Source organism: Kogia breviceps, chromosome 2 (assembly GCF_026419965.1).
Source record: "Kogia breviceps isolate mKogBre1 chromosome 2, mKogBre1 haplotype 1, whole genome shotgun sequence".
NCBI classification, from domain to species: Eukaryota; Metazoa; Chordata; class Mammalia; order Artiodactyla; family Physeteridae; genus Kogia; species Kogia breviceps.
The window spans coordinates 129,114,436-129,126,585 of NC_081311.1; the positions used below are offsets into that span (position 1 = coordinate 129,114,436).

The 12,150-nt window shown below is 45.9% G+C and overlaps 1 protein-coding gene across 28 annotated transcripts in view; it reads left to right on the forward strand.

Annotated features, from left to right (window-relative positions):
- Positions 1–12,150, forward strand: part of PKP4 (plakophilin 4) — a 269,659-nt gene that overhangs the window by 245,764 nt on the left and 11,745 nt on the right. For all 28 annotated transcript variants that reach the window (XM_067026069.1, XM_067026071.1, XM_067026072.1 and 25 more), the window contains 4 exons: positions 4,711–4,828; positions 6,356–6,547; positions 6,752–6,925; positions 10,198–10,348. In XM_067026069.1, the coding sequence (XP_066882170.1) occupies positions 4,711–4,828; positions 6,356–6,547; positions 6,752–6,925; positions 10,198–10,348 (635 nt within the window). The remainder of the gene's footprint in view (positions 1–4,710; positions 4,829–6,355; positions 6,548–6,751; positions 6,926–10,197; positions 10,349–12,150) is intronic.

Here is a 12,150-nt window from a genome sequence, read left to right on the forward strand (position 1 = left end):
ATATTTCATTTTTATTAATATCTCTCTAAGTTTCCAAGTTTTTTTTAAAATTTAGACCACTGGGCTTTGTTATCCTATGAGGAAAACATTGTGAGCACAGAGCAGTGACTTGAGAGACATTATCTTATAAATGACTCTTCTATAGATCAGTCAAAAAAGCCCTTTCAGTCTGACATTACTGTCAAAATTCCAATGTTTTCCACTTGAGCAGCATTTTTCTGGTTGTCACATTCTGATTGCTAACGTGTTGGCAGCCCGGTGTTTGTTTAAATTCAAAATGTGGAAGTGCAAACTTCAAGTTATAAAGTAACTTAGTCATGGGGATGTAATGTGCAGCAAGGTGACTGTAGTCACTAATATTGTGCTGTAAAGTTGAAAGAGGCTAAGAAAGTAAATCTTAAAAGTTCTCGGGCTTCCCTGGTGGTGCAGAGTCCGCCTGCCAATTCAGGGGACATGGGTTCGTGCCCCGGTCCAGGAAGATCCCACATGCCGCGGAGCTGCTGGGCCCGTGGGCCATGGCCACTGGCCCTGCACGCCCGGAACCTGTGCTCTGCAACGGGAGAGGCCACAACAGTGAGAGACCCGCGTACCGCAAAAAAAAAAAAAAAAAAAAAAAAGTTCTCATCACAAGAAAAAAACACTTGGTAACTTTGTATGGTGACAGACGGTAACTAGACTTATTGGGGTGATCATTTCACAGTGTATACAAATGTCAAAATTATTGTTTTGTACACCTGAAACTAATATGTCTGTTAATTAGACTTCAGTCTTTTTAAATGTAATGGTTAAAACTTTTTTACTTTTAAAAGGGTGCAGGGGCTTCCCTGGTGGCGCAGTGGTTGAGGGTCCGCCTGCCAATGCAGGGGACGCGGGTTCGTGCCCTGGTCCGGGAGGATCCCGCGTGCCGTGCGGCGGCTGGGCCCGTGAGCCATGGCAACTGAGCCTGCGCTCCGCAACAGGAGAGGACACAGCAGTGAGAGGCCCGCATACCGCAAAAAAAAAAAAAAAAAAAAGGGTGCAAAAAGATGTGGTTTAAGCAATCATCGGGTTTAAGAGTTTTATAAATAAATGAAAATGAGCCCAAATACTCTTTTCAGTCATTATCTTTAGCATTTAAAATCCATAAAGCCTCCTTTAACTGTCCACGGTATTGCTCATTATTTGCCATTAACTCTCATCAGCTCAATTTCCACCCAGTTTCCCAGGCTTACTGGGAACTTGAAACAGAAACCTTGGGGCAGAGTGGCCTGGTGACAACAAGAGTGGGCTCTGGCTTCAGACAGACTGACTTCCTGTCCCATTCTGAGCCTCAGTTTCCTCATCTTTACAATAGGGGTAGTAATAACAATAACATCTCAGAGTCATGAAGACTCAGCTTGTATAAAATGCCTCGTGTAGTGACTAACACACAGTGAGCACTATTTACCGTTTAAGCTAAGATGTCTGAGCATCTCTACACCAGAGCTCGAGAGAGGTGGAGGGGGGGCGCCTGGGCTTCTGCTCTGAAGCCTTCCGCTATTGTGATGGGTAACTGGGGCAGGGGAGGGGGTGACAAGAGTCGGGCTCCTAGAAGACAGGCCAGTTGCCTGACTCAGATTCCTGCATCACAGAACGGGTCACATGGCCTCTACTGCTGATCTGTGGGGCAGCATCTCATCTCCCTGTACCTGGCTCAGGGGAGGCCCAGGGACAGGATGCATGCTCAGGCTGCCCCAGTGGTTCAGGGCTATTAACAGTTGGTGAGTGCCTTCTGTGTAAATTCAGTGATGGACAAAACAGAGTAGGTCGCGGCTCGGATAGAACCAAGTTCAACTGATGAAGACAGGTAAATAAATAAACAAGAAAAATAACAGATGCCATTTAAAAAATAGGGTGATGTAAGAGTTACTAGGTGGTCACTTTGATGGTCAGGCAGTCTGTCATAGGAGGTGAAGTTTAAGCCTACTCGGAAATCCCACAAGGAGCTGCTCATGTGAGGGCGGGGGTGGGGGAGGGGAGGAGGACGCACTCGAGACAAAGGGAACGGGGAGTGTAAAGGCTCTGGGGCAGGAAGGGGCTTGAGGCTGGAGCTTAATGGGCAAGGTGCAGAGTGAAACCAGTTACCTCGGATTTTTTAGACCAGAGCAAGGAGTACACTACGTGCCAGGTGTCATGGGGAACCATCAGAGAGGGTCTACTCGCAAGAGTAGGGATGGTTTCTGGCTGTGTTGGGGGCAACAGTGGGGGCAGGAAGGCAGGTGATGAGGGTGACAAAGGCCAGGCACCGGAGAGAGGTCGGCAGAGCGGAGTACATAATGTTGTGGAGGGAGAGGCTGACAAGGTTTGCTCGTGGCCTGAATATGAGGGGCGAGGAAAAGGGAGGAAGTAAGGACAGCGCCTAGATCTTTGGCTGCATCAGCTGGAGCACGGAAGTGCTGTTGATGAGGTCAAGCAGAGGGGCGGAGGAAGGGTGGAGAGAGGGGCAGCTGAGGGTTTTGTCTGGTCCACTTTGAGATGTCTAATTAGCTATCCATGTGGATAAATGTAATGTCTGGATAAAGGAGTCTGGAGTTCTAGAGAGGGGTTGGGCTAAAGATAAAAACCGGTGAGTCATGGGTCCATAGGTTGTATTAAATCCAAGGAGCGGGAAGGAGGCCACCCAGGAGAGCACAAAAATAAAGATAGAAGCGACCAAAGTAGCCCTGGGCACTCCAGAGGGACCCACAGGCAGAAGAGGCTGAGAAGGGAAGACAGCAAGATGAGAGGAAAACCAGAGGGTTACCGGATCCCCGTTAGAGGAACAGAAAAGGTGAGCTGCTGAGAGCTGCTGAGAGGTAACCCTGGATACGAACAGTAGAAGGACTTTAGATAGGTAATGCTCTGTTGTCATTCAGTCATAAATAATTTATATTTTCTGCTTTTATTTTCTCTTAAACCATTGTAGCAGGAAGCCTCTAAGATGGACGCAAAAACTCGTGCCTGCTAGTGTTATGTCCATGAGTATTCCCCTTTCATTGAGTGAAATCCTTCAAATAAATAGTCATTCTGAAGTTATAGATACCACTTCTGAGATTATGTTACCAAGAGACTGGCCTGTGTCTTGCTCTCTGTTTCTCTTGTTGCCTCATTCTGAGCGAAAGCTAGCTGCCATGTTGTGAGCTTCCCCAAGTAGAAACCCCCATGGCAGGAACTGATATCTGGCAAACAGTGAGAAGCTGAGAATTGCCATACTCACGTGAATGGACTTGAAAGTGGATTCTCTGAGGACTGGGAACAACCACTGGTGTGAACGTGGAAGTAGATCCTTCCTAAGTTGAGCCTTCAGATAACTATAACCCCAGATAATAGCTTGATTGTAGCCTTATGGGAGACTCCAACCCAGAGGCACCCAGCTAAGAAGCACCTGAATGCTGGGCCCAGAGAAACCATAATAGAACAAGTATTTATTTTTTGAGCTGTTAAATATTGGGGTAATTTGTTGTACAGCAATATATAACTAATATAATCACAAATTAAAGAAAAGTATGTATTCTAATATCTCAAATAAGTGGGGCAGATGAATTTATATGATTTCTAATATTTAATTTTAGTTAGGGAATATATTTTGAGTAATATTGATTGAAGATTCTTTTATGTTCTAGTAGCTGGTCAGGATTGATATAGGTTTGATAATATTTAATATGGAATTGAAGATAAGTGTTTTCTCTTTGTATGGGACAGATATGCAGCTTATTTTTTTGTTTATTCCCATGGTTGATATTCAGCTGATTCAGACTTTGTACTTCAAACTGATTGTTAAAGTCTCACATCTCTTCTACTTTGTTGACACCTTCATATGATTAATCAGTGCCTTTGTTACTTTGGCTATTAAATATTTTTTAGTAACAAACAAATAAACAGTAGAGGGATCATGGATGATAGTATCTCTGGCCTCAGAAAAACAAAGGTGAAAAGAAAAGTCATTCCCGATCCCCCTTACCTAGTCTAAGTTTTGCAAAAACTCAGAGTTAGCCTAGAACCCTTGTTAATGGCACATAAAATAGAGCCTTATAATTTGGTATCAATTCACGAAGTTGAATTGATAGCACAAATTTCCATATGGATGAGACCTAAAACAATTTTCAGGTTTTCTAATAATTAAAAAGATGAGAACATTTGTGGCATGAGCAAGTGTTCCTATTTAACTTGAAATGTTTATACAAGAAATATGTTTCCTCTGTTCGTTCAAGAAGCATTTATGACCACCTACGACATGCAAAACATTTTAATAGGTGCAGGGACTGCAAAGACCTGATGACCTAACACGGGAGGTAAAGGATGTCTGAAAACAGCAACCATGCATGGCTAGCAAACATCCTTTGACATGGTGGGTGCTTCCTAATTGTTTCCTACGTAGCAGCTCATCTCTTCCTTACAGCAACCTTACGAGGTAGTTACTATTATTCCCCCTTTCTTACGTATGAGGAAACTGAAGATAAGCCCCAAAATAATTATTTTAGGAGGTTAGAAGGTGGCCTGTCACAAGAGAGATACAAAATTCAAGTGACCCTGCTCCCTTCTATTTGAGTGGCTAATGGGGGGCTGGCTATTACTGTGAGCCCCCTCGAGATTAAAAAGCAGGCTCCAAATACCTCTTCAGACCAGATCTACGTGCTGCTGTGTCACCTGTTCTCAGATCGTTAAGGTAAGGCTCCGCAGCTAATGAGCTCCCCCGTGCCTCTGCCTGTTTAGGAATCTCAGCTCTGCGGGGGAGGAAGCGCGGAAGCAGATGCGATCCTGTGAGGGGCTGGTGGACTCTCTGTTGTACGTGATCCATACGTGTGTGAACACATCCGACTACGACAGCAAGGTCAGTGCCCGCCTGGCCGTGAACGCCGCGGTGGCAGAGGACAGCAGCTGCCGACCGCCACTGTCTGCATGCCATTGACTCTTTCTGGAATTCTTGACCCTCTCCTCCTTGTTAGGCTACGCTCCAGATTAAAGGGAGACGGTCTCAAAGCAAATAAATAAATAAAGAGAGACTGTCTCTAAAAATTACAAGTTAACAGGGACATGAGAACTTAAGAAAATAGCCTTAGAACCATGAAAACTGAGTGACTCCACATGGCGAAGGATCTACCGGGGTCCAGACCTTCTCTGTGGTTTCTCCTGGGCTCATCGTCAAGGTGATTGCCCCGCTGCTCTTTCCTCCAGTTCTGTATCCCCTGCTGCTACAGTCAAATCCATCTGGATCTAAGTATCTACTGAATAAAACTTCCCGGTCCAGGCACTGGAATCCACCCAACCTCTCTGCTCTTCTGGCCTCGGTGCCAACTCTGGATGCCCCTTTCTACATCCGGGTTGCAGTCTTTCACCCACTCCCTCTGTTGCCTGCACGTCCCCCTTATCCTCCCCTCCTATTTCCTCCATCCCGGCCCTCTCACAAGGAATTCTGCTCATCATTTTTCAGCTGGGATGCCATCCAGGTCTGCCTCAGCATCAGGGGCCGGGGAAGGTGGGGAGAAACAGGAAGGAGGGACTAAAAGCGTCAGGAGTCCCAAGGCAAGCCGGGCACTTGTTGTTCAGAACGGGCTGGACGAAGAGGGGCCACAAACAGGCCTGGGGTCGTAAACAGCAGTCTAAGAGGGAAAAGAAGAATGAGTGATAGGATTGGGAGGGAGCTAGAGGAGAAATTCAAAGTGACAGCCAAGTTTTTATTTGAGCTTCAATTGAACCAAAAGATCTGCGGATGAAATTGAGAGGAATAAGCAAGTTAGAAGGGGAGCTCGCTAGGCAAAACTGAACTTGGTTTTAGACACACTTAGTTGAAGTGAGTTGGTCTCCCAATTAGAGGCGTGATACAGACTTGGAGGAACAAAAAGACCACGTGCAGAAGGCAAAACGTCAGCAGAGAAAGAGATCAGATCGTGGAACTTTCCACAGAGGGAGGGGGGGAGGTGGGAGATGGAAGCAGACGACAAAGGTGGCGCTTGCGGGGAGGGGCTGTGCCCGGGGTGGAGGCTGGTCGCATCCGCTGTCACGATGAGGATTCCCAGTGGTGAGAAGTGGGGAGGGGCTCTGGTAACTTGGGCGCATCTCTGCCACCGCAGCAGCCCTGAAGCAGAACCCTGGGCATTTTCTTTTCCAGAGCCTCGCACAGTTCACTCAGCAGGCAGTCAGATCGTCAGCTGCACTGCGGATGGCTCTGCACTCTGTCACTGGGTGTCCCGCCAACAGTCTGGAATCACCGTTCTGACCTTAGACTGTTGCAGTTCCCATAAAGTGAAAAGCAGTTCTTTCATGTTCTACATTTCTTTACTATCACTGGTGCTCAGTACAGAAACCTTTGCACTAATGTGCCATGGTGGCTTTAATCCTACACTGTGTTGGGTTTCAGACCGTGGAGAACTGCGTGTGCACACTGAGGAACCTGTCGTATCGGCTGGAGGTGGAGGTGCCCCAGGCCCGGCCGCTGGGGCTGAACGAATTGGATGACCTACTCGGAAAAGAGTCTCCCAGCAAAGACTTGGAGCCAAGCTGCTGGGGGAAGAAGAAGAAGAAGAAAAAGAGAACACCACAAGAGGATCAAGTTAGCATTTTACTTGACATGAAACTCTAAAGTTTCGTTTCCTCTGGGAGTGAGAAATCACATATTTGGCAAGAAAAAATTTTTTTCTCATGATGCAGTTTTTCTGCTTAACTCTAGCTGAGTCTAGCAGAAAGGAACGTTTTCAGGTGTTGGATACTGTGTTCACATATTTGCTTCCACTAATGCGTGCTCTTTGTCTTTCAGTGGGATGGAGTTGGTCCTATCCCAGGACTGTCGAAGTCCCCCAAAGGGGTTGAGATGCTGTGGCATCCGTCAGTGGTAAAACCATATCTGACTCTTCTAGCAGAAAGTTCCAACCCAGCCACCTTGGAAGGCTCTGCTGGATCTCTCCAGAACCTCTCTGCTGGAAACTGGAAGGTAGGATGTCTCCTACTTGTGCACACTTCTTGCAGCCAGATCAGCAATGATCATGGAATGGGACACGGTTGTTTAGAGTTTGGTAAAGGTGGGGGAGGAAAAAAGCAAGGGAGACAGCAGTCCGCTCTGGGGATCCAAGGATGAATATGACGTAGCCCTTCCCCATGAGAAGCTGAAGGCTGGCGAGAAAAACAGACAGATGGAGCCAGTACAGTGTAGCCCCCATGGGATATGTGTGCAGCAGGGTCCTGGAAGAGGACATCTAACCCAGCCTGGCAGGTGAAGGAAAGGCAAGGAAAGAGGGGAGCCAGAACGTAGGGAAGGGTTCCTGGAAGGGTGGTGCTGCCCAAGTGGAACCTTTAAGAATGAGTAGAGTTAAGCCAGCAGAGTCGAGGTCAGGATGTACAGGGAACCATCCAGATAAAGGGACAACAGGGGAAAGGCGTCACAGTGAGGATACCGTGGCTGGAGGCTACAGGCCAGTTGCCTGGACATGGAGGGTGGGACGAGGAGTGCCCCCGAGGAGCTGGGCCTCGTGCCCAGGCCTGACGGCCGAGCTTCAGGAGCTGGGACCCGACCTTCGGACCAGAGGGGCCGCTGAAAGGGTTGAAGCAGACCAGCGACACAGGCTGATATGGACACTGTTGGATCCCGTCTGCAGCAGCACAGAAGGCGAATTTGAAGTAGAGGACAGTGGAGATTCTGTAGGGGAGTCTGGGGAGAGATATGAGGGCCTGAATGAGAGCTGAGGCTGGGCCACCATTCCTCTCTCAAGACACTTATAGAACATACACATGGCAAAGTTTCCACCTCCACTAATACGTGTGTGACTTCTGTAGGAAAACTGAAGGTGATTTCTACTGTTACCACTATAAGCAAGTTCTCAAAACTTTTTAAATGTCATCTAACAACTTCCCAAACAATCCTTCTTTGAAACATTTCAACCTCTAGAAATTTCCTAACAAGTATATTTTAGTAGAATTACTATAATACTTGTTTTTGACTGCTTCCTCCATCACCCCCTCCCCAAATGAAAATTGGCCACCGTTTTTTCCATGAGCGTGAAAAGCATTGCTAGGCCTAGGTAAGGTTTGTTTCATGCGGCCAGCTGCTCTAATGAATATATACAGATAATTACGGTCTAGTTCTAAGACACCGTGGCTATTTTGTTATTGTTCTTGGTATGTGTGTAACTGAGTCACTTTGCTGTACAGCAGAGGTTGGCACAGCACTGGAAATCAACTATAGGTCAATAAAAGTGAATAAATAAATAAATTTTTTAAAAATTAAAAGTGCTAATAGCATCTAAATGCTGGCTCTGGAGCCAGACCCTTTGGCTTTGAATCCTTCCCCCACCCCCCTTACTAGCTGGGGGCCTCAGATCTCTCTGTTCTCAGTTTCATCTGTAAAATGGAAATAATACCTACCTCATTCGGCGGTTTTAAGGATTAAATAAGATAATAAATGTGGAGGACCTAGGAGAGGGCCTAGCACATAAGTATCAAAAATATTTATGTTGGGGCTTCCTTGGTGGCACAGTGGTTGAGAGTCCGCCTGCCGATGCAGGGGATACGGGTTCGTGCCCCGGTCCGGGAGGATCCCACATGCCGCAGAGCGGCTGGGCCCGTGAGCCATGGCCAATGAGCCTGCACATCCGGAGCCTGCGCCTCCGGAGCCTGCACTCCACAACGGGAGAGGCCACAACAGTGAGAGGCCCGCGTACCGCAAAAAAAAAAATTAGGTTGGTGACTCAGTGTTCACCTCCAGCTTCTTATGACCTGAGAATCATTTGATGATAATAAGAAAAAAGACAATAATTAAAATAGATACGATTTGAGTTGTAGAATTTTATTTTCTGGAATCTTTAGTGAATAAACGTTAAATGGCAAGGTCGTTTAAAATATAAACATTATATGGAAGTGATTTCAAAAGTGTCTAAAATAGTAAATCAAAATATTGGCCCTCATTAAGAAAACAAGATAATCATGGCCACAGATGTGATCAAGTCAGAAGCTGTCTCGGAGTGGTGATGGCTGTAGTACTCTGGAAGGGGGGCGCCCAGGGCTGGGCTGAGCCAGTTGTTCTCCAAACACAGACAGGTGTTGGTTCTGTCCTTGCAGGTTTCAGAGAGAGAAGTTGCCAAAGCTGCCCAAGTCCTTTACCTGATAGCAAGTCATGTATTCTATTTCCCTTGCAGATATCATTTGATTTGGAAAATAGGAGTATTGATTTCATCCGAAGAAAGCTAATAGGATCTTTGAAATGCATCTTTTCCTTTTATTTGTGTTATTAGAATAATCTATTCTGTTGGCATTAAGGAAACTGAGTAGTCAGTCACATATTTTCTTGTTCAGAATAATACAAAGGGCTGGGAGATCTGTGTCCTCATGTCTTGACCGCAGCAGGAAAGTATTAGATGTTTTATGAGCAACATTTTTCAATTGTCCTAAATTTTGAAAGACAATTTGCATTGGTAAAAATGTCAGTGAAAACTCAAAACAAGATTAAAGACCCATTTTCAAATGTTACTTTTTTTATTTGTTTCCTTGATGACGTAGTGTTCGTTCCCAATTCATATGGTGCCCAAACTGACTCACCGCACAGACTTGCCTCTTAATCACAAAAGAAGTTGACTGTGGATGAAAGAAAAATAGCAGCAGCAGCTAACTAATCTTGAATGGTAAAGCATTTTGCACACAAATATACTTACTTTTTCACCAGTGTGTGTGAATTACAATGCTCAGTGTTCCTGGAGAATTCCTTTTTTTCTGAGGCAAGGGATTTTCCAAGCAATTTCCTTGAAAGGTTACTAAACTGTAAATATTGTTGCAGATAATACAGGGGAGAAATGACTTGATGGAAACAGGTTCTCCTTTAATGTGCACTGACCAGTTACCCTCTCTGCCATCCTATTTATAGCCTCTGGACCTGGCCTGGGGCCAACTGCAGAGACAACATGCCATCCGTCCTTAATCATGTTTATGTAGCTGAAGTAGAAAGTAATCACTGCCTTCTCTTCTCTACCCAAAAATATCTGCCAGATGGTGGCTTGAGGTTTTCAGGCTTTGGGATTTCTTTTTAAATCAGTCATCCTCGCTTATCTTTCTCCCAAACTGGTTTTCTCTTACTGGCATCAAAGATTTAATCTCCAGTTGGAAAGAAAACATTTAATCTATTAGTTTATCTTTTGGAAACATCTTTTTTTAGGCAACAGTAACATCTGAGAGTTGAACTCTGTTTTATATTACTTATTACCTTGTTTTATTTCCTAGTTTGCAGCGTACATCCGAGCAGCTGTCCGCAAAGAAAAAGGGCTCCCCATCCTTGTAGAACTTCTGAGAATGGATAATGATAGAGTTGTTTCTTCTGTGGCGACTGCCTTGAGGAATATGGCCCTAGATGTTCGCAACAAGGAGCTCATAGGTATGTTCTGGTGACCAGGTGAGCTATAAAGAGAGAAACAACAACGTTTATAAAACTCTTGTTTTGATTTATAAAAATATGATTAGCAACTCAGTCCTAATCCCTGGTGTCTTGGCATATTTGGTGCCCGAACGTCTGTCCTTTCTGACCATTCCTTTTCAGCAAGAGGCAGGCTCATTAATTAAACACTGGATCAGGAAGGTAAATTTTCAGAAGAGCTAGCAATTTCAGCCATACACTATAAAACTGCCTGGTAGAGTTGGTGTATCTATTTCCCCAGAGAGTCAATTCTTGAACAAAAAAAAAGTTTAATTCTCCCTTTTCTGATTTTTGAGACATATCTGCTAATTCTCCAATACTACTGTGTTCTAAATTTAAAATAAGAAATCACATGAATGTTTTATAGCTTTTCCCTCTCACATCTGTGTAAATGCTTGCCTTAAAACAGAGGCACTGTTCCAAGGCCTGACCCCAGGGCAGGGTCAGGATGAGGATAAGGCAAGTGAGGCATGTAGGGTGCAAAATTTTAGGAGACATTCACCGTAGGGTCCATCCAGATGTCAGGTTGGCGTTTGCACGCACCTGAGAATGAGTGCCTCTTCAAAGTCGTGTACCCACGGCAGCTTAGCTTGCTTGCCTCCAGAGCATGGCCACATCCCAAGCAGAGTGTGGGGACCCTCCAGTGGACCTCAGGTTAAACCCTGGATGTGCTGCTCACTGGCTGTATAACCTGGAGTGTCCTGCATGGAGCCCATGTGGGCTCCATTCCTTCATCTAAATTGAAAACTCTTCCTTGGTTCCCATCTCTGAAAGGGAGCTGCCCATGCCTGCTCTCCTCACCGTGGGCTTGCTGTGAAAACGCTCCTTGCAAACCTCCCAGCTCCACGCCTGTCCTCCAGCTGATGACAGGTCAGGGGAGAAGGAGGGAAAATTGGACAAGATCTTATGTGGATTAGTGAATATATATTGAACTCATATTAAAATACACCTGCCATGATAGAGCAAGACAACGATGGAGAGAGAAAAGGAGCAAGGACAACAATGTTTACCTCAGAGAGTGTCTATGAGGAGTCACCATGGCCCCTCACACAGTGCCTGGCCTGGTAGACGTGCTATTTTAAATTATTGCCTGGATTAACCTGCTCTTAAAACACTGTTTCTTTGGGCCAAATTGTACCCCCCGGAGAGGAAGGGAGCCTCTTCCATGCCCTGTTCATAGTCCAGCTTATGCCTGATTCCAACAGATGTGTTATAGCTCCTAGATCCCACATTTCCCTGAGAGAAATCCTTTAGGTCCCTAAAAAGATATTTTTTAAGTTATTTCTGTTACATCTGTATTATTTGCATTGCTTATAAGAAGCCCATATAGTTTGGGAGTTCTTTTTTTTTTTTTTTTTTTTTTTGGTATGCGGGCCTCTCACTGCTGTGGCCTCTCCCGTTGCGGAGCACAGGCTCCGGACGCGCAGGCCTAGCGGCCATGGCTCACGGGCCCAGTCGCTCCGCGGCATGTGGGATCTTCCCGGACCAGGGCACGAACCCGTGTCCCCTGCATCGGCAGGCGGATTCTCAACCACTGCGCCACCAGGGAAGCCCTGGGAGTTCTTAATGCTACAAAACAGTGTTGGCCACACACACCTTGTGGCCTATCATTCCACAAATGGGAGGAGAGAGATGGGAGAGCAGAGGGTGCATGGCCAGCTCCATGAGTGCTAAGACCTTGGGCAAGAACGAATGTATATTCAGGGGCCTGGCCTTCTCTCGGTGCATCCCTGTGTTTTCTGTGAATGTCCTCACCCCCTTTG